This window comes from Hemitrygon akajei, chromosome 5, assembly GCF_048418815.1.
Source record: "Hemitrygon akajei chromosome 5, sHemAka1.3, whole genome shotgun sequence".
Taxonomy (NCBI): Eukaryota; Metazoa; Chordata; class Chondrichthyes; order Myliobatiformes; family Dasyatidae; genus Hemitrygon; species Hemitrygon akajei.
The window spans coordinates 113,522,765-113,542,856 of NC_133128.1; the positions used below are offsets into that span (position 1 = coordinate 113,522,765).

Genomic DNA, 20,092 nt, shown 5'->3' on the forward strand with positions numbered 1-20,092 from the left:
CAGCTGCCATTGACCTATTGTGACAATGGGCAAATCGCAATGGGTCCAGGTCCTTGTTGAGGCAGGAGTTCAGTCTAATCATAACCACCCTCTCAAAGCATTTCATCACTGTCAACACAAAGTACACTGCAGATGCTGGGGTCAAAGCAACACGCACAACAAGCTGGAGGAACTCAGCAGGTCGGGCAGCATCCGTGGAAATAAGCAGTCAACGTTTCGGGCCGAGACCTGACGAAGGGTCTCAGCCCAAAACATTGACTGCTCGTTTCCACGGATGCTGCCCAACCTGCTGAGTTCCTCCAGCTTGTTGTGTGTGTTGATTTCATCACTGCCGATGTGAGTGCTACCGAGCAATAGTCGTTAAGGCAGTCCACATTGTTCTTCTTAGGCACTGGTATGATTGTTGCCTTTTTGAAGCAAGTGGGAACTTCTGCCCATAGCAGTGAGAGCTTGAAAATGTCCTTGACTACTCCCGCTAGTTGGTCGGCACAGGTTTTCAGAGCCTTACCAGGTACTCCATTGGGACCTTCTGCCTTGCGAGGGTTCACTCTCTTTAAAGCCAGCCTAACATCGGCCTCTGAAACAGAGATCACAGGGTCATCAGGTGCAACAGGGATCTTGACAGCTGCATAGAAGGCATTGAGCTCATCTGGTAGTGAAGCATCGTTGTCATTCATGCTATTGGATTTCACTTTGTTGGAAATAATGTCTTGCAGACCCCAACAGAGTTGTCGTGCATCCAATGTCGCCTCCAACCTCATTTGAAATTGTCTCTTCACCCTTGAAATAGCCCTCTGCAAATCATACTTTGTTTTCTGGTACAGGCCTGGGTCGCCAGATTTGAATGCCACAGATTTAGCCTTCAGCAGATGATGTACCTCCTGGTTCATCCACAGCTGTTGGTTTGGGAATGTACAGCAAGTCTTTGTGGGCACACACTCATCCACACAGGTTTTAATGAAGTTGGTAACAACTGCAGCATACTTATCCAGGTTCGAAGATGAATCCCTGAATACAATCCAGTCCACCGATTCAAAGCAGTCCTGTAGGTGTTCCTGTGCTTCCCTTGTCCATACCTTCTTAGTCCTCACTAGTGGTGCTGCAGTCTTCAGTCTCTGCCTATACTCAGGGAGTAGAAGTACAGGTGATCAGACTTCCTGAAGTGAGAGCGTGGAATAGCGCAGTAGGCATTCTTGATGGTGGTGTAGCAATGGTCCAGCGTGTTGTTTCCTCTGGTGTTGCAAGTGATCTGTTGATGATAATTGCTTAGTGATTTTTCAGACTGACCTGGTTAAAATCTCCCAAAATGATGGTGAAGGCGTTAGGGTGCGTTGTTTCGTGCATGTTGATCCCATTGCTCAGATCATCTAAAGCCTGCTTGACATTGGCCTGAGGTGGAATGTAAACAACCACCAAAACGACCCCAGAGAACTCCTGTGGTAGGTAAAAAGGACGACACTTTACTGCTAGATGTTCCAGGTCTGGTGAGCAGAATTGGGACAGCACTGATTTATTTGTGCACCAAGAAGAGTTCATGAGGCATACTCCCCCACCTTTGCTTTTAAGAGACTCTATAGATCTGTCCTGACAGTGTATAGTAAACCGGACGATCTGAATCGCTGCATCCGGTATGGAAGGGGTTCACCAGGATTCTGTGAAACAAAGGACAATCTGTCTCCCTATCTGCTCCTTGATATTACTGTTACTATTAGGTGGTCTATATAAAACACCCAGTAGAGTTATTGACCCCTTCCTGTTCCTAACTTCCACCCACAGAGACTCAGTAGACAATCCCTCCATGACTTTCTCCTTTTCTGCAGCCGTGACACTATCTCTGATCAACAATGTCACGCCCCCACCTCTTTTGCCTCCCTCCCTGTCCTTTCTGAAACACCTAAAGCCTGGCACTCGAAGTAACCATTCCTGCCCATAGGCCATCCAAGTCACAGTAATGGCCACAACATCATAGCTCCAAGGATTGATCCAGAAGCTTTGGAGAGAGAGCAGAAGAGGTTTACCAGGTTGCTGTCTGGATTAGAGGGCATGTGCTACCATGAGAGGTTGGACAATCTTGGGTTGGTTTCTCTTAGAGGAGATCTGACAGATGTTTATACAAGCTTATGAGAGGCATAGATAGAGTAGACAGGCAGTATCTTTTTCCAAGAGTTGAAATGTCTAATACCAGAGGGCAGGCATTTAAGGTAAGAGGGGGTAATTTTAAGGAGATGTGAGAAGCAATTTTTTACACAGAGAGTGGTAGGTGTCTGGAATGTTCTGCCTAGGTGTGCTAGAGGTCTTTTAAGAGACGTTTAGATAGGCACATTAAGGGATATGGACATTGTGTGGCACAAGGGAATAGTTTAATTTGCCATTTGATTACTAATCCATTTGGTTTGGCACAACATTGTGCGCCACAGGGCCTATTAATGTGCTGTACTGTTCCATGATCTATGTTCCTAATGATCAAGCCTAACAACCTAGGCCAGCAAGGGCATTTTACATTTACTCAACAGAGTGGAAAGACGTAAGATTACTAAAAATTGCAAAACAAAAATCAATAATGGGCAGTGTCCATTGATTTTTGGACTGTTCAGAAATCTGATGGTGGAAGGGAAGAAGCTGTTCCTGAATCATTGAGTGTGGGTCTTCTGGCTCCTGTACCTCCTTCCCAGCACACCAACGTGGGGCTAGGGTTTTCTCTTTGGAACCAAGGAAGATGAGAGGTCACTTGACGGAGGTGTACAAAATGCTAAGGAACATTAATTGAGAGGACAGCCACAGACTTTCTCCCAGGGCAGATATGGCTAACACAAGAGGGCATGATTGGAATAAAGTATAGGGAGAAATCAGAGGTACTGTAGGTTTTTTGCTGAGAATGGTGTGAACCCTGCCATGGGTGGGAAAAGAGGCAGCAGATACACTAGGGACATATAAGAGAACACACGCCAGTCCTCTTCAAGGGGTCAACACTAGAAAGGGTGAGCAGTTTCTAGTTCCTAGGTGTCAACAAGTAAGAGGCTCTATTCTTGTCCCAATTGATGCAATCACAAAGAAGGCACATCAGAAGAAGGCAAACTTTTAAATTTCATTAAAAGTTTGAGAAAATTTGTTTGGTATGTCTCCAAAGACTGGAGCAAATATTTACAGATATACCATGGAGAGCATTCTGACAGGTTGCATCACCATCTGGTATAAAATTGCAGGAAGCCACAGAAGGCTGTAAACTCTGCCAGCTCCATAACGAGCACAACCCTCCCACCTTCGAGGACATCTTTAGGAGGCAGTGCCTCAAGAAGGCGCCATCCTTCACTAAGGACCCTCACCATCCGGGACATGTGTTGTTCTCATTGCTACCATCAGGGAGGTGGCCCAGGAGCCTTAAGACCTACTCTCAATAATTCAGGAACAGTTTCTTTCCCTCTGCCGTCAGATTACTGAACCCTTGAACACCACCTCACTTTTGCACTAACAAGAGAAAATCAGCAGATGTTGGAAATCCAAACAACACACATAAAGGCTGGTGGAACTCAGCAGGCCGGGCCAGTCCTGATGAAGGGTCTCAGCCTGAAACGTCGACTGCACTCTTTTTCATAGATGCTGCCTGGCCTGCTGAGTTCCTCCAGCATTTTGTGTATGTTACTCACTTTTGTACTATATATTTCTTATTGTAACTTACAGTAATTTCTTAGGTCTTGCACTGTACAGCTGCCACAAAACAATAAAACTTCATGTCATATATCAGTGATAATAAACCTGACTCTGATTCGGACCAATGGGGAAGTCAAAGTGCTCTTTTGGAAGGAGACAGCGAGGCATTGAGAGGAAGTGCGGCGGCGGCCATTTTCAAATTGCTTCTCAGATCAGAGTTCTGAGAGGCGGGACTGCGCAAGCGCGTGAAGGAGGCCTGGGAAGGAGGGAAGATATAAAAAGAATGCAGCCTTAAGCAGCAGAGTGAGCCAGGAGCAGAGTGTAGGGCTTGGGCTCAGAGGGCTTAGGCGGAAGAGGGCACAGTAGGCTTATCTTTTAGTTCTCCTTGTTATTTTCAGTTATTCGGGAAGTATGAATGTGAGGGCAGCTTGTTGTTCTCGGTGTCGGATGTGGGAGATCCTGGAGTCTCCGAGCCTCCCGGACGTCCACATCTGCGCCGGGTGCGCCGAACTGCGGCTCCTGAGGGACCAAGTTAGGGAACTGGAGCTGCAGCTCGATGACCTTCGCCTGGTCAGGGAGAGTGAGGAGGTGATAGAGAGGAGTTACAGGCAGGTGGTCACACCAGGGCCATGGGAGGCAGATAGGTGGGTCACGGTCAGGAAGGGGAAGAGGCAGGTACTAGAGAGTACCCCAGTGGCTGTACCCCTTGACAATAAGTACTCATGTTTGAGTACTGTTGGGGGGGGACAGCCTACCTGGAGGAAGTGACAGTGGCCGGGCCTCCGGCACAGAGGACGGCCCTATAGCTCAGAAGGGTAGGGATAGAAGAAAGAGGACCATAGTAATAGGGGACTCGATAGTCAGGGGTTCAGACAGGCGGTTCTGTGGAGGTGATCGGGAGTCCCGGATGGTAGTTTGCCTCCCTGGTGCCAGGGTCCGGGATGTTTCTGATCGCGTCTAAGATATCCTGAAGTGGGAGGGTGAGGAGCCAGAGGTCGTGGTACATGTAGGTACCAATGACATAGGTAGGAAAGGGGAAGAGGTCCTGAAACGAGAGTATAGGGAGTTAGGAAGGCAGTTAAGAAGAAGGACCGCAAAGGTAGTAATCTCGGGATTACTGCCTGTGCCACGCGACAGTGAGAGTAGGAATGGAATTAGGTGGAGGATGAATGCGTGGCTGAGGGATTGGAGCAGGGGGCAGGGATTCAAGTTTCTGGATCATTGGGACCTCTTCTGGGGCAGGCGTGACCTGTTCAAGAAGGACGGGTTACACTTGAATCCTGGGGGGACCAATATCCTAGCGGGGAGGTTTGCTAGGGCTACAGGGCAGACTTTAAACTAGTAAGATGGGGGGGGGGGGGCGGAAATCAATTTGAGGAAACTATGGGAGAGGAGGTTAGTTCACCAGTAGAGCAAGTAAGTAGACAGTGTGTGAGGGAGGAAAGGCAGGTGGTGGAGAAGGGATGCGCTCAGCCCGAAGATGTAAGGGAGAAGAAAGAAAAGGATAATAAATTTGAATGCATTGTTAGGGATGAAAAGAGAGGAGGAGGTGGAGAGTATCTTAAATGTATCTATTTTAATGCTAGGAGCATTGTAAGAAAGGTGGATGAGCTTAAAGCGTGGATTGATACCTGGAATTATGATGCTGTAGCTATTTGTGAAACATGGTTGCAGGAAGGGTGTGATTGGCAACTAAATATTCCTGGATTTAGTTGCTTCAGGTGTGATAGAGTAGGAGGGGCCAGAGGAGGAGGTGTTGCATTGCTTGTCCGAGAAAATCTTATGGCGGTGCTTTGGAAGGATAGATTAGAGAGCTCCTCTAGGGAGGCTATTTGGGTGGAATTGAGGAATGGGAAAGGTGTAGTAACACTGTTAGGAGTGTATTATAGGCCACCTAATGGGGAGCGTGAGTTGGAAGAGCAAATGTGTAAGGAGATAGCAGATATTTGTAGTAAACACAAGGTGGTGATTGTGGGAGGTTTTAATTTTCCACACATAGATTGGGAAGCTCATTCTGTGAAAGGGCTGGATGGTTTAGAGTTTGTGAAATGTGTGCAGGATAGTTTTTTGCAACAACATATAGAAGTACCGACTAGAGATGGGGCAGTGTTGGATCTCCTGTTAGGGAATGCGATAGGTCAGCTGACAGATGTATGTGTTGGGGAGCACTTCGGGTCCTGTGATCACAAGAGCATTAGCTTCAATATAATTATGGAGAAGGACAGGACTGGACCTAGAGTTGAGATTTTTGATTGGAGAAAGGCTAACTTTGAGGAGATGCGCAGGGATTTAGAGAGAATGGATTGGGTCAAGTTGTTTTATGGGAAGGATGTAATAGAGAAATGGAGGTCATTTAAGGGTGAAATTATGAGGGTACAGAATCTTTACGTTCCTGTTAGGTTGAAAGGAAAGGTTAAAGGTTTGAAAGCGCCATGGTTTTCAAGGGATATTAGAAACTTGGTTCAGAAAAAGAGGGATGTCTACAATAGATATAGGCAGCATGGAGTAAAGGAATTGCTCGAGGAATATAAAGAATGTAAAAGGAATCTTAAGAAAGAGATTAGAAAAGCTAAAAGAAGATACGAGTTTGGTTTGGCAAATAAGGTGGAAGTAAATCCGAAAGGTTTCTACAGTTATATTAAAAGCAAGAGGATAGTGAGGGATAAAATTGGTCCCTTAGAGAATCAGGGTGGTCAGCTATGTGTGGAGCCGAGGGAGATGGGAGAGATTTTGAACGATTTCTTCTCTTCGGTATTCACTAAGGAGAAGGATATTGAATTGGGTAAGGTGTGGGAAACAAGTAAGGAAGTTATGGAACCTATGACAATTAAAGAGGTGGAAGTACTGGCACTTTTAAGAAATTTAAAAGTGGATAAATCTCCGGGTCCTGACAGGATATTCCCCAGGACCTTGAGGGAAGTTTGTGTAGAGATAGCAGGAGCTCTGACGGAGATCTTTCAGATGTCATTAGAAACGGGGATTGTGCCGGAGGATTGGCATATTGCTCATGTGGTTCCATTGTTTAAAAAGGGTTCTAGAAGTAAGCCTGGCAATTATAGACCTGTCAGTTTGACATCAGTGGTGGGTAAATTAATGGAAAGTATTCTTAGAGATAGTATTTATAATTATCTGGATAGACAGGATCTGATTAGGAGTAGCCAGCATGGATTTGTGCGTGGAAGGTCATGTTTGACAAACCTTACTGAATTTTTTGAAGAAGTTACGAGGAATGTTGACGAGGGTAAGGCAGTGGATGTAGTCTATATGGACTTCAGCAAGGCCTTTGACAAAGTTCCACATGGAAGGTTAGTTAAGAAGGTTCAGTCATTAGGTATTAATGCTGGAGTAATAAAATGGATTCAACAGTGGCTAGATGGGAGATGCCAGAGAGTAGTGGTGGATAATTGTTTATCGGGATGGAGGCCGGTGACTAGCGGGGTGCCTCAGGGATCTGTTTTGAGCCCAATGTTATTTGTAATATACATAAATGATCTGGATGATGGGGTGGTAAATTGGATTAGTAAGTATGCCGATGATACTAAGGTAGGAGGTGTTGTGGATAATGAGGTGGGTTTTCAAAGCTTGCAGGGAGATTTATGCCTGTTAGAAGAATGGGCTGAACGTTGGCAGATGGAGTTTAATGCTGAGAAGTGTGAGGTTCTACATTTTGGCAGGAATAATCCAAATAGAACATACAGGGTAAATGGTAGGGCATTGAGGAATGCAGTGGAATAGAGAGATCTAGGAATAACAGTGCATAGTTCCGTGAAGGTGGAGTCTCATGTAGATAGGGTGGTGAAGAAGGCTTTTGGAATGCTGGCCTTTATAAATCAGAGCATTGAGTACAGAAGTTGGGATGTAATGTTAAAATTGTACAAGGCATTGGCAAGGCCAAATTTGGAATATTGTGTACAGTTCTGGTCACTGAATTATAGGGAAGATATCAATAAATTAGAGAGAGTGCAGAGACGATTTACTAGGATGTTACCTGGGTTTCAGCACTTAAGTTACAGAGAAAGGTTGATCAAGTTAGGTCTCTATTCATTGGAGCATAGAAGGTTGAGGGGGGATTTGATCGAGGTATTTAAAATGTTGAGAGGGATAGATAGAGTTGACGTGAATAGGCTGTTTCCATTGAGAGTAGGGGAGATTCAAACGAGAGGACATGATTTGAGAGTTAGGGGGCAAAAGTTTAAGGGAAACACGAGGGGGTATTTCTTTACTCAGAGAGTGATAGCTGTGTGGAATGAGCTTCCTGTAGAAGTAGTAGAGGCCAGTTCAGTTGTGTCATTTAAGGTAAAATTGGATAGGTATATGGACAGGAAAGGAGTGGAGGGTTATGGGCTGAGTGTGGGTAGGTGGGACTAGGTGGGATTAAGAGTTCGGCACGGACTAGGAGGGCCGGAATGGCCTGTTTCCGTGCTGTGATTGTTATATGGTTATAACTATGGCTCGGAGCATCGGTGTTCGGAGTTCAGTTCCATGTCCTCTATAAGGAAGTTTGTACGTTCTACCCGTGTGCGCATTGACATATTGATTTGTAGGTTAATTGGTCATTGTAAATTGTCCTGACATTAGGCTACAGTTAAATCGGTAGGCCATTGGGTGGCACAGCTCAGTGAGCAGGAAGGGTCTGTCTACACTGTATCTCTGATTAAATAAATAAAATTAAAATTAATCATTCAGGAACAGCTTCTTCCCCTCCACCATCAGATTTCTCAATAGTTCATGAACACAACCTTCTTATTCCTTTGCAATATTTATTTTTTGTTTAATTTATGGAAATTTTACGTCTTTGCACTATGCTGCTGCTTCAAGACAACACATTTCGTGTTATATAAGACAGAGGTAATAAACGTGATTCTGATTCCAGCTCGTTTTCTCTGCAGTTCTGTGAGCATTCAATGCCCTCTTGTGGCTTTGGTCTTGCTGTCTGAGCTGATCTTTCATAGCTTTATGGTGTATCCAGTAGAGGGCAGAACCCTCTACTACTTGCTGTTAAAAGATTATTCTCCATTGAGAGTGATGGATATGACCCGGTCCATCACAGGAAAAGCCCCCCCCACTATTGAGCACATTTACAAAGAGTGCTACCACAAGAAAGCAGCATCCAGCATCAAGGACCCCTAACATCCAGGAGTCTTCACCCCCAGGTTCAGGAACAGTTACTACCCTTCAGCCATCAGGTTCCTGAACCAGCATAGACAACTTCACTCAAATCAACACTGAGCTAATTCCACAACCACTTTCAAGAGCTCTACAATTCATGTTCTCAGTAGTATTTATTTAACTGGTTGTTTATCGATCTTTGTTTATTATATTTCTTTATTTTCCTGTAAATGCCTGCAAGATAATGAATCAAAGTACACACACACACACACACACACACACACACACACACACACACACACACACACACACACACACACACACACACACACACACACACACACACATGTATAGTGATATAAGACCATAAGATATAGGAGCAGAATTAGGCCATTTGGCCCATCATGTTTGCTCTGTCATGGCTGATCCATTTCCCTCTCAGCTCCAGTCTCCAGGCTTCTCCCCATATTCCTTCATGCCATGACCAATCAAAAATCTATCAACCTCTGATATACCTGAAAATGTACGTTTACAATAAATTGACTTTGTCTATAAAATGGTTTCCTAGTAGGATAAGATGGACTTGACCTCACAATCTACTTTGTTATGATTTACTTTGAAGATTATGAGAGGGAAAGGCAGGATGGACAGTCTGTTTTTTTCCTAGCATGGAAATCTCCAATACCAGAGAGAGTATGTTTAAGGAGAGAGTGGAAAACTTTAAAGGAGATATGCAGGGCAATTTTTCAAAGTTCAAAGAAAATTTATTATCAAAGTACATACAGAGTATGTAACTATATAGCATCCTGAGATTAATTTTCTTGTGGGCATTCATTGTAATCAGAAAGAAACTGAACACTGAAGGATGCTCGACAGCTGGAGCAGGGTTTGAATGCTATCACCTCCTATAAAGTGAAACCAAGCTATGTATGTGACAACAAGGTTTCATTCCCAGATGAGCTCAATGTAAGGAGCACCAGGCCACTGTCTCCCACACCATCACCAACCTTATCAGCTCTGGGGATCTCCCATCCACTGCCACCAACCTCATAGTTCCCACACCCCGCACTTCCCGTTTTTACCTCCTACCCAAGATCCACAAACCTGCCTGTCCAGGTAAACCTATTGTCTCAGCTTGCTCCTGCCCCACTGAACTCATTTCTGCATACCTTGACACTGTCTTATCCCCCCTTGTTCAATCTCTTCCCACCTATGTTCGTGACACTTCTCACGCTTTGAATTTTTTCAATGATTTTAAGTTCCCTGGCCCCCACCGCCTTATTTTCACCATGGACGTCCAGTCCCTATATACCTCCATCCCCCACCAGGAAGGTCTCAAAGCTCTCCGCTTCTTCTTGGATTCCAGACCTAACCAGTTCCCTTCTACCACCACTTTCCTCTGTCTTGCAGAATTAGTCCTTACTCTCAATAATTTCTCCTTTGGCTTCTCCCACTTCCTCCAAACCAAAGGTGTAGCCATGGGCACCCACATGGGTCCCAGTTATGCCTGCCTTTTTGTTGGCTTTGTGGAATGGTCCATGTGCCAAGCCTATACGGGTATCCATCCCCCTCTTTTCCTTCGCTACATCGACGACTGCATTGGCACTGCCTCCTGCACACATGCTGAGCTCGTTGACTTCATTAACTTTGCCTCCAACTTTCACCCTACCCTCAAATTTACCTGGTCCATTTCAGACACCTCCCTCCCCTTTCGTGATCTTTCTGTCTCCATCTCTGGAGATGGCCTATCTACTGATATCTACTATAAGCCTACAGACTCTCACAGCTACCTGGACTATTCCTCTTCCCACCCTGTCTCTTGCAAACTCCCCTTCTCGCAATTCCTCCTTCTCCGCCGCATCTGCTCTCAGGATGAGGCTTTTCATTCCAGGATAAAGGAGATGTCTTCCTTTTTTAAACAAAAAAAGGCGCCATCAACTCAGCTCTCAAACGCATCTCTCCCATTTCCCGCACATCTGCCCTCACCCCATCCGCCCACCACCCCACTTGGGATAGGGTTCCTCTTGTCCTCACCTACCACCCCACCAGCCTCTGGGTCCAACATATAATTCTCTGTAACTTCTGCCACCTCCAACGGGATCCCACTACCAAACACATCTTTCCCTCCCCCCTCTTTCTGCTTTCCGCAGAGATCGCTCCCTACACGATTCCCTTGTCCATTCGTCCCCCCCATCCCTTCCCACTGATCTCCCTCCTGGCACTTATCCTTGTAAGCAGAACAAGTGTTACACCTGCTCATACACTTCCTCCCTCACCACCATTCAGGCCCCCCGACAGTCCTTCCAGGTGAGGCGACACTTCACCTGTGAGTCGGCTGGTGTGGTATACTGCGTCCGGTGCTCCCGGTGTGGCCTTTTATATATTGGTGAGACCCGACGCAGACTGGGAGGCTGTTTCGATGAACACCTACACTCTGTCCGCCAGAGAAAGCAGGATCTCCCAGTGGCCACACATTTTAATTCCACGTCCCATTTCCATTCTGATATGTCTATCCATGGCCTCCTCTATTTCCAAGACGAAGCCACACTCAGGTTGGAGGAACAACACCTTATAATCCATCTGGGTAGCCTCCAACCTGATGGCATGAACATTGACTTCTCTAACTTCCGTTAATGCCTCTCCTCCCCTTCTTATCCCATCCCTGATTTATTTATTTTTCCCCCTCCCCCTTTTTGTTCTCTCTCTGCCCTTCACTCTGCCTGTTCCCCATCTCCCTCTGGTGCTCCCCTCCCCCTTTCTTTCTCCCTAGGCCTCCCGTCCCATGATCCTTTCCCTTCTCCAGCTCTGAATCCCTTTTGCTAATCACCTTTCCAGCTCTCAGCTTCACCCAACCCCCTCCAGTCTTCTCCTATCACTTCGCATTTCCCCCTCCCCCTCCTACTTTCAAATCTCTTACGATCTCTCCTTTCAGTTAGTCCTGACGAAGGGTCTCGGCCCGAAACGTCAACAGTGCTTCTCCCTATAGATGCTGCCTGGCCTGCTGTGTTCCACCAGCATTTTGTATATGTTACTTGGATTTCCAGCATCTGCAGATTTCCTCGTGTTTGCTTTTTCAATGCCTTATATGCTCACTTTGACCATCAAAGCATGAAGTACCTTCACAAACTCCCACAGTCCCCGATGATCCTGTGATTTCGGTCTCTGAGGCCAATGTAAGAGCATCCTTCAGGAGGGTGAACTGACGGAAAGCGTCTGACCCAGACGGGGTACCTGGCCAGCTACTGAAGACTGGCTGGTGTGGTGGGCGCAGCGAGGGGAGAAGGTGGACACAGATACTACGGCAGCCTATAAAAGGCATTTAGACAGGAGCATGAACAGGCAGGGAATGGAGGGATATGTAGCACATATAGGTACTTTGTAGATGGGATTAGTTTAAATCACAACATGGTCAGAATAGACAACATGTCTGTGATGTACTGCTGTACATTCTATGAAGTGGTAGAGGAATTAATCAAATACTTGGTAACTGTCTTCACAAAGGAAGATTTTGGAATTGGAATTGATTATCATCATGTACAGTAAAAAAACTTGTCTTGCATACTGTTCAGATCATTACACAGTGCACTGAGGCAGGACAAGGCAAAACAGTAACAGAATGCGGAATAAAGTGTACCAGTCGGACAGTAAAGAAGCATAGCAGTTAACGCAACGCCAGTGACTTCGTTTATTCCCCGCCACTGTCTGTAAGGAGCTTGAACGTTTTCCCCGTGATGTCCCACATCCCACAGTGGTGCGGGTTAGTAAGTTAATTGATCATATGGGTGTAATTGGGTCATTGAGCCAGAAGCCCCCATTACTCTGCTCTATATCTAAAATAAAAAGTGCAGGGCAGGTAAACAATAAAGTGAAAGATCCTAATGAGGTAGACTGTGAAGTCAAGAGGCCCATTTAATAGTCTGATAACAGCGGGGTAGAAGCTGTCTTTGAATTGTGAAGATCAGTGGCAATAAACCTGATGCGGATTCACTCCGCTCAAATTTGTTCTTCTTTTCTATCAATCTTTCTTTGAGTTCTTTCTTTCTCCCTTTCTCTCTCGCTTATTCTTCTTTCATCATTTCTGAGAAAGTGTGTTGCACACATAAACCATTTGTTCTATTTGCAATGCAGAATAGACACTTGCAAATGAGCAACCCACACAAAGTGCTGGAGGAACTCAGCAGGTCAGGCAGCATCTATGGAAATGAATAGACAATTGATGCTTCGGGCTGAGACCTTTCATCAGGGCTGGAAAGGAACAGGGAAGAAACCAGAATAAAAAGGTGGAGGAGGAGAAAGTGCAATAAGGTGCAAGATCATAACGAGGTAGATTGTGAGGTCAAAGGCTAATTTTAAATTGTCGTTTGAGGGAATCATTCAATAGTCTATTACCTGCAGGGTAGAAGCTATACTTGAGTCTGGCAGTATGTGCTTAAGGGCTGCAGGCAGAAATTGGGAGAATGGACGAGAGAAAAAACAATTCAGCCATAATTGAATGGTGAAGAACATAGAACAGTACAGCACAGGAACAGGGCCTTTGGCCCATGATACTAGCTGAAATAATTAAAGTTGTAATTAAATGCCTAACAATTAATCAGCTCTGCCTCCACAATGTCCATACCACTCCATTGCATATTCCTGTGCCTGAGCCTCTCATATGCCTCTTTTATATCTCTCTACCATCACTTTCTGTGTAAAAAAAATTGTCCTTTTCATCTTACCCCCGTCACCTCAAAAATGTATGTTTTCTCCCAATTTACCAGTTTTCAGCTTGATGGGCTGAATAGTCTAATCCTGCTCCTGAATCTTATGGCCTTACGAGATACCTTGGGGTAACAGAAGCATTCCATTGATAAAAGTGATCATCATTTACAAATTCAACAAAGGGGGTCGAACAACATTCCAACGCCCACTCCTACTTTTGCTGAGCAGAATACTCCCATTTTTTGTGTTGTTCCATATTTGCTCACTTTCACCAAAAAATATTCCTGTCTTGCAGGAATTATGTTTAATGCTTTAAAATACACTCATTGGCCACTTTATTGGATACCTCCTGCACCTAATAAAGTGGCCACTGAGTGTATGCCCGTGGTCTTCTGCTGCTGTAGCCCATCCACTTCAAGGTTTAATGTGTTATGCGTTCAGAGATGCTCTTCTGCACACCACTGTTTTAATGCATGGTTATTTAAGTTACTGTTGCCTTCCTGTCAGCTTGAACCAGTCTGGCCATTCTCCTCTGACCCCTCTCATTAACGAGGCATTTTCACCCTCAGAACTGCTGCTTACTGGATGTTTTTTTAAAATTTTTCACATAATTCTCTGTAAACTACAGACTGTTGTGCATGAAAATCCCAGGAGGTCAACAGTTTCTGAGATACTCAAACCACCCCGTCTGGTGCCAACAATCATTCCACAGTCAAAGCCACTTAGATCACATTTCTTCCCCATTCTGATGTTTGCTCTGAAAACTGAACCTCTTGACCATGTTAGCATGCTTTTATGCATTGAGTTGCTGCCACATGATTGGCCACATGTACAGGTGTGTCTAATAAAGTAATCACTGTGTGTAAGGATCAAATATATAATTTGTGGCGTGATTGGGGTGTCCAGGGAGGGGTGGCACCTCTGGTGAAGGTCCAATCTGGGGCAGCTCACTCACCTTTGGGCCATACTGGACTCTCAGCTCTCACCCATAGCTCCAAGTAGCTGTTTGCATGTGACAGCAGCCACACCAGGGTACAGGCAGGCTAATCCTGGGTAATCAGGATTGACTGGTCAAAGAACACTGAGGCTGCCTACAAGAAGGGTCAGAGCCGTCTCTACTTTCTGAGGAGACTGAGGTCCTTTAACATCTGCCGGATGATACTGAGGATGTTCTACGAGTCTGTGGTGGCCAGTGCTATCATGTTTGCTGTTGTGTGCTGGGGCAGCAGGCTGAGGGTAGCAGACACCAACAGAATCAACAAACTCATTCGTAAGGCCAGTGATGTTGTGGGGGTGGAACTGGACTCTCTGACGGTGGTGTCTGAAAAGAGGATGCTGTCCAAGTTGCATGCCATCTTGGACAATGACTCCCATCCACTCCATAATGTACTGGTTAGGCACAGGAGTACATTCAGCCAGAAACTTATTCCACCGAGATGTAACACTGAGCGTCATAGGAAGTTATTCCTGCCTGTGGCCATCAAACTTTACAACTCCTCCCTCGGAGTGTCAGACACTCTGAGCCAATAGGCTGGTCCTGGACTTATTTCCACTTGGCATGATTAACTTATTATTATTTAATTATTTATGGTTTTATATTGCTATATTTCTTCACTATTCTTGGTTGGTGCGACTGTAACGAAACCCAATTTCCCTTGGGATCAATAAAGTATGTCTGTCTGTCTGTCAGTGGGCCCAGTGAGATAGGGACATACCTGTCCTCGCACGCAAAGTCAGCTCTGGCAGACTGGGAGGACGAGACATACCAATGACCAGGAAGGTGGCTCTGCAACCCTCCATGGAGAGCAAAGGGCACAATGAGGCACAGAAGTCATGGTCATCAACTTCACATTCAAGTTTGTTTAAATGTCATTCTACCATACATATGAATACAGCCAAATGAAACAACGTTCCTCTGGGGCCCAGGTGGAAAACACAATTACAAAAAAATATATAGCCCAACTCGCTGAGTGCCATGGCCCATAGACTGATGGTCCATGGATGTTGTCCTGGAGCCACGTTTCTGTAGAACAAGCCCGTAGCAGTTCCTCATCTCATGCAAGTGCAGCTGCAGACAAACACAATCCAGCTCGTCTTCTGCCGAGCAGCACTGATGGGGAGGGTCCAGCCCCCAACCCAGCGTGGAATCCAGCGGCACAAAGCCAGCTCCAGCTTCTCCTTCCCCAGGGGTTGCAACAGGTGACCCCGGGGCATGAAAGCCTTGTCTGTGCAACAGCTCCCCTGCCTTTGGTCTCGCCAATGAACCAGTGAGTCACAATTACAGTACTCGACATTACCAATGTCCAACCGGGCCTTACCATCACAACAAAAACATCTATGACAATTTACCCATTGGATCGCGCACCACTTCTGAAGCCTTCTGCCCTGGATGGCTGAAGCAGGCTGCAACAAAGTTCACAATAATCCCAGCTCCATCACTGTTGAGCAACTCGCTGGTGGCGTAGACCAGCAGTAGTTGGTGTTCTGAACATCCAACAGTGTCTTGTGATCGTGGAAAAAATGTAAAGAATGAACAATTACACCTTTATTTGGACCCAGCGAGGCCACTGTGTCTAAGAGTGCCACCATCTTACCTTGATTGTAGTGGCCATCCACTGTAACCAAGGAAGACCCCATTTGTGACATTCATTCGTACCACTAGGCCTGGACCTCTGAGATCGAGAAAGGAACTGCCCCTATGTAACAGCTTTTCCACTTTAAAAACTCTCCCACAGAGGTTTTCCTGTCATTGTCACATACAATGGACAGCCACCTCTACCATATATTTGTGGACATAGTTTGGAACTTTGTCAGCATCCGGTGTAGCTAGGTGGGGATACTGTGAGTGAAACTGGTTCTGGAGGCACAGAAATTGTGGGGAGATGCTTGAGTGGGGGGAAGGGATAACTTAGAATCAGAATGAGAATGAGAATCAGGTTTATTATTACTGGTATGTGAAATGTCTTGTTTTATGGCAGCAGTACAGTGCAATACATAAAATTGATTTAGTATTATCCATTTATAATTGTCACATGTGCAGATGCAGAAAAAACTATTGTACAGATCAGATCATTACACAGTGCACGGGGGTACAACCAGGTAAAACATTAACAGTGCAGAATAAAGTGCAACGGCTACAGAGAAAGTGCAATGTATGTAAAGGATAAAGTACAAGATCATAACAAGGTAGATTGTGATGCCAAGAGTCTATCATATCAGACAAGAAATCCGTGAAAGCGTCTGTTAACAGTGGAGTAGAAGCTGTCCTTGAACCTAATGGTACGTGTTTTCAGGCTTTTGTATCTTCCGCTCGATGGGAAGGGGGAGAAGAGAGAATGTCTAGAGTGGGTGGTCTCTTTGATAATGCTGGCTGTTTTACTGAAACAGCGAGAAGTGTTGACAGAGTCCATACAGGGGAGGCTGGTACCTGTGCTGTGCAGAGCTGTGTCTCCAACTCTCTGCAGAGCAGAGCAGTTACCATTAGAAGCCGTTATACATCCAAATTGAATGTTTTCTATGGTGCATCACTTGGTAAGAGTCAATGGGAACATAATTTTTCTCGGCCTCCTGAGGAAGCAGTGGCGTTGATGACCTTTTGTGATCGTTGGCGAGGTTAGTGTAGAGATTAGTGAGACAGTACTACAGCTTGGGTGTCAGAGATCGGAGTTCAACTCCAATGCTATCTGTAAGAAGTTTTTACATCCTTCGTGTGAGGGCATTGTGTTTCTCTGAATGCTCCAGTTTCTCCCACAGTCCAAATATGTACCGCTAAGTAAGTTAGTTGGTCATTGTACAGTGAATTGTCTCCTGATAAGGCTAGGGTTGAATCGGTGGGTTTTAGAGCAGCACAGTTTGAAGGGCCTGAAAGGCCTGCTCTGTGCTGTACTTCTACATAAATAAATTATTAAAAATCTATAAATTACAAAAATAATTAAATAGTGTAGACAAATTGAACAATGCAGTAGTGTTCATGGACCATTCAAAATTCTTATGGTGGTTGGGAAGAAGCCGTTCTGAAATCGTGGAGCATGCATCTTCAGGCTCCTGTTCCTCCTCACTGATGGTGGTAATGAGAAGAGGGTATGTCCCAGATGGATGGCGTCTTCTTGGCACCACCTCATGGAGATATCCTTAATGGTTGTGGCTGTGATGGAGCTGGCTGAGTTTAATACCAATCAACCAGCCGATCTATCTCACTCCTGTCTGCCCCCTCGTCACCATCTGTGATTCTACCGATGACAGTAATACCATTGATGAATTTGTGGATGGTATTTAAGTCATGGGCATAGAGAGAGTATTGCAGCAGGCTAAGTACGCACCTTTGAAGTGTGCTGGTATTGATTGTCAGCAAGGAGGGGATGTTATTTCTGACCTTCACTGACCGTGGTCTCATAATGAGGAAGTCAAGCATCCAGTTGCAGACGGAGGTACAGAGTACCAGGTTTTGGAGCTTGTTAGTTAGTACTATGGGAATGCTGGTGTTGGCACTTTTGCCATTGTCTAGGTACTCCAAAGCCAAGTGGAGAGCCAGAGAGGTTGCATCCATTGTAGACCTGTCATGTCAGTAGGCAAATTGTATTGAGACAAGATCCTTGCTCAGGCAGGAGTTTATTCTAGTTATGACCATCTTCTTGAAACACTTTTTACAGTAGTTGTGTACCCTGCCAGGAAATTTTGACTGAATATTTGTCCAAATGTTCTATGTTCTATAACCATGGAAGGACTGTTTGGGAAGCTCTCTCTGGCATTGCTAGCAGAGACAAGTGGGTCAAATGGCCTTCTTCCATGCTGTATTACATAGAACATAAACCTTCTGGCTTAAGATGGTGCTGGCTAAGCCCAGCGACTACCTATTGCTGGCAAACAAAACAAAGAATATACAGGTAACTAGATCATTAATAACACTTTTTCTGGTAAAATTTATGGTAAAAGATCATTGGCGAGAAGGGCGGAGGCAAGGAAGAGTGGGCATGAGTCTGAGTTGTGGGTCACAATGAGCAACTGCGAGGCTAAGTCGAGGTGAGGTCAAGGCAGATTCAAAAGTAAGAAAGGGCCCGAGGTTTAATTGATCTAAGCACCAGACCAACTGGGAAAGGTCAGGTAGGGCCAAAACATGGCAGCAGAGTCCAGGCCCAGAGAGTACCGAGATGACAGAGCCTGGTCCCAGAGTGTTTGGACGAATTAAATGCCAGGCCGAATTGAAAAGGCAGTGTGTCAGGAGCAGAGGCGAGTGCTGGGCCAGTTCTGCTGACTGCTCGGCAACGTTTACTCAGCTCTGCACTAAAACTGAGGCTGAGGCTGCGGCCTGCTCCGGGCTTTGTGTCTGTGGACTCACTTTCGATCCAAATGCTATTTGCTTATTCTTATTGTTTGCATGGTTTTTTTTTCTCTGCACATTTGGTTTTTGATGGTCTTTTTTTATATGGGTTCTTTTGGGTTTCTTTGTTTCATGGCTGTCTGTAAGGAGACAATTCTCAAGGTTGTGTAATATATACATACTTCAAATGTTAAACTTTGAGTAGTACAGGACACTACAGGTCCTTCTATCCATAAAGTTGTGCTGACTTTTTAACCTACTCCAAGATCAATCCAACCCTTTCCTTCCACATAACCCTGCATTTCGTTATTATCCATGTGCCTATTTAAGTCTGTTAAATCTCCCAAATGATCCGCCTCTACCAACAGCCCTGTTCCACACACCCACCACTCTGTGTAAAAAAATATCATACCTCTGACATCCCCCCTATAATCCCTCCAATCCCCTTAAAATGATGCCCTCTCATATTAGCCATTTCTGCCTAGGAAAAAGGTGCTGGTTGTCCACTCAGTCAATGCCTTTTATCATGTTATACACATCTATCAAGTCACCTCTCATCCTCCTTCACTCTAAAGAGAAAAACCTTCAGACTTCCCTGTATGTGTACCAATGCAGACAGAATCCTGATAAATCTCTCTACAGTTGCCACATCCTTCCTGTGAGGTTGAACATAATACTCCGTGTGGCCTAAACAGAGTTTTGTAAAGCTGCAATATTATTTCATGCTCTTGAACTCAACCCCACCCCCCAACTAATGAAGGCCAACACACCAAATACCTTCTTAACTACCCTCTCAACTTGTGCGACAACTTTACGGGATCTATGGACCCCGCTAAGAACCAGAATCAGGTTTATTATCATTGACATATTGTATGTCACGATATGTGTTGTTTTGTGGCAGCAACACAGTGTATTATATAAAAAACTATAAATTATAAGAAATATTTATTTATTTATTATAAAACAAATTAAATAAGTAGTGCAAAAACAGAGCAAAAATAGTGTTAGTGTTAGTGTTCATGGTTTGCCCATTCAGAAAACTGAGAGCAGAGGGGAAGAAGCTGTTCCTAAAAGTGTGTCTTCTGTACCCCCTCCCTGATGGTAGTAATGAGAAGAGGGCATGTCCTGGGTGATGGGGTCCTTAATGATGGATGCCGCCTTTGAGGCGAAGACGTCCTCGGTGGTGCGATCTACCATTAACCCTATTTTCTGCCTTCATGTTCAATATTGTTCAATAATCCCTAAAGGGTGTCAGAATCACGATAATTTGCATTTTATGTTTCAATAGAAGCTTGAAATGAGTTGCAAATCCAACCA

General features: G+C 45.1%; 1 protein-coding gene across 3 annotated transcripts in view; it reads left to right on the forward strand.

Annotated features, from left to right (window-relative positions):
• The window catches only part of LOC140728058 (tubulin alpha-4A chain-like), a 56,736-nt gene that overhangs the window by 9,548 nt on the left and 27,096 nt on the right, over positions 1-20,092 (forward strand). The window contains exon 1 of one of the 3 annotated variants that reach the window (XM_073046196.1): positions 16,596-16,737. The exons of 1 other annotated variant lie outside the window; for it this stretch is intronic. In XM_073046196.1, the coding sequence (XP_072902297.1) occupies positions 16,735-16,737 (3 nt within the window). In that variant the 5' untranslated portion in view covers positions 16,596-16,734. Of the gene's footprint in view, positions 1-16,595; positions 16,738-20,092 lie in introns of those variants that run through there. One more of the 3 variants, XM_073046197.1, reaches the window with a different exon arrangement.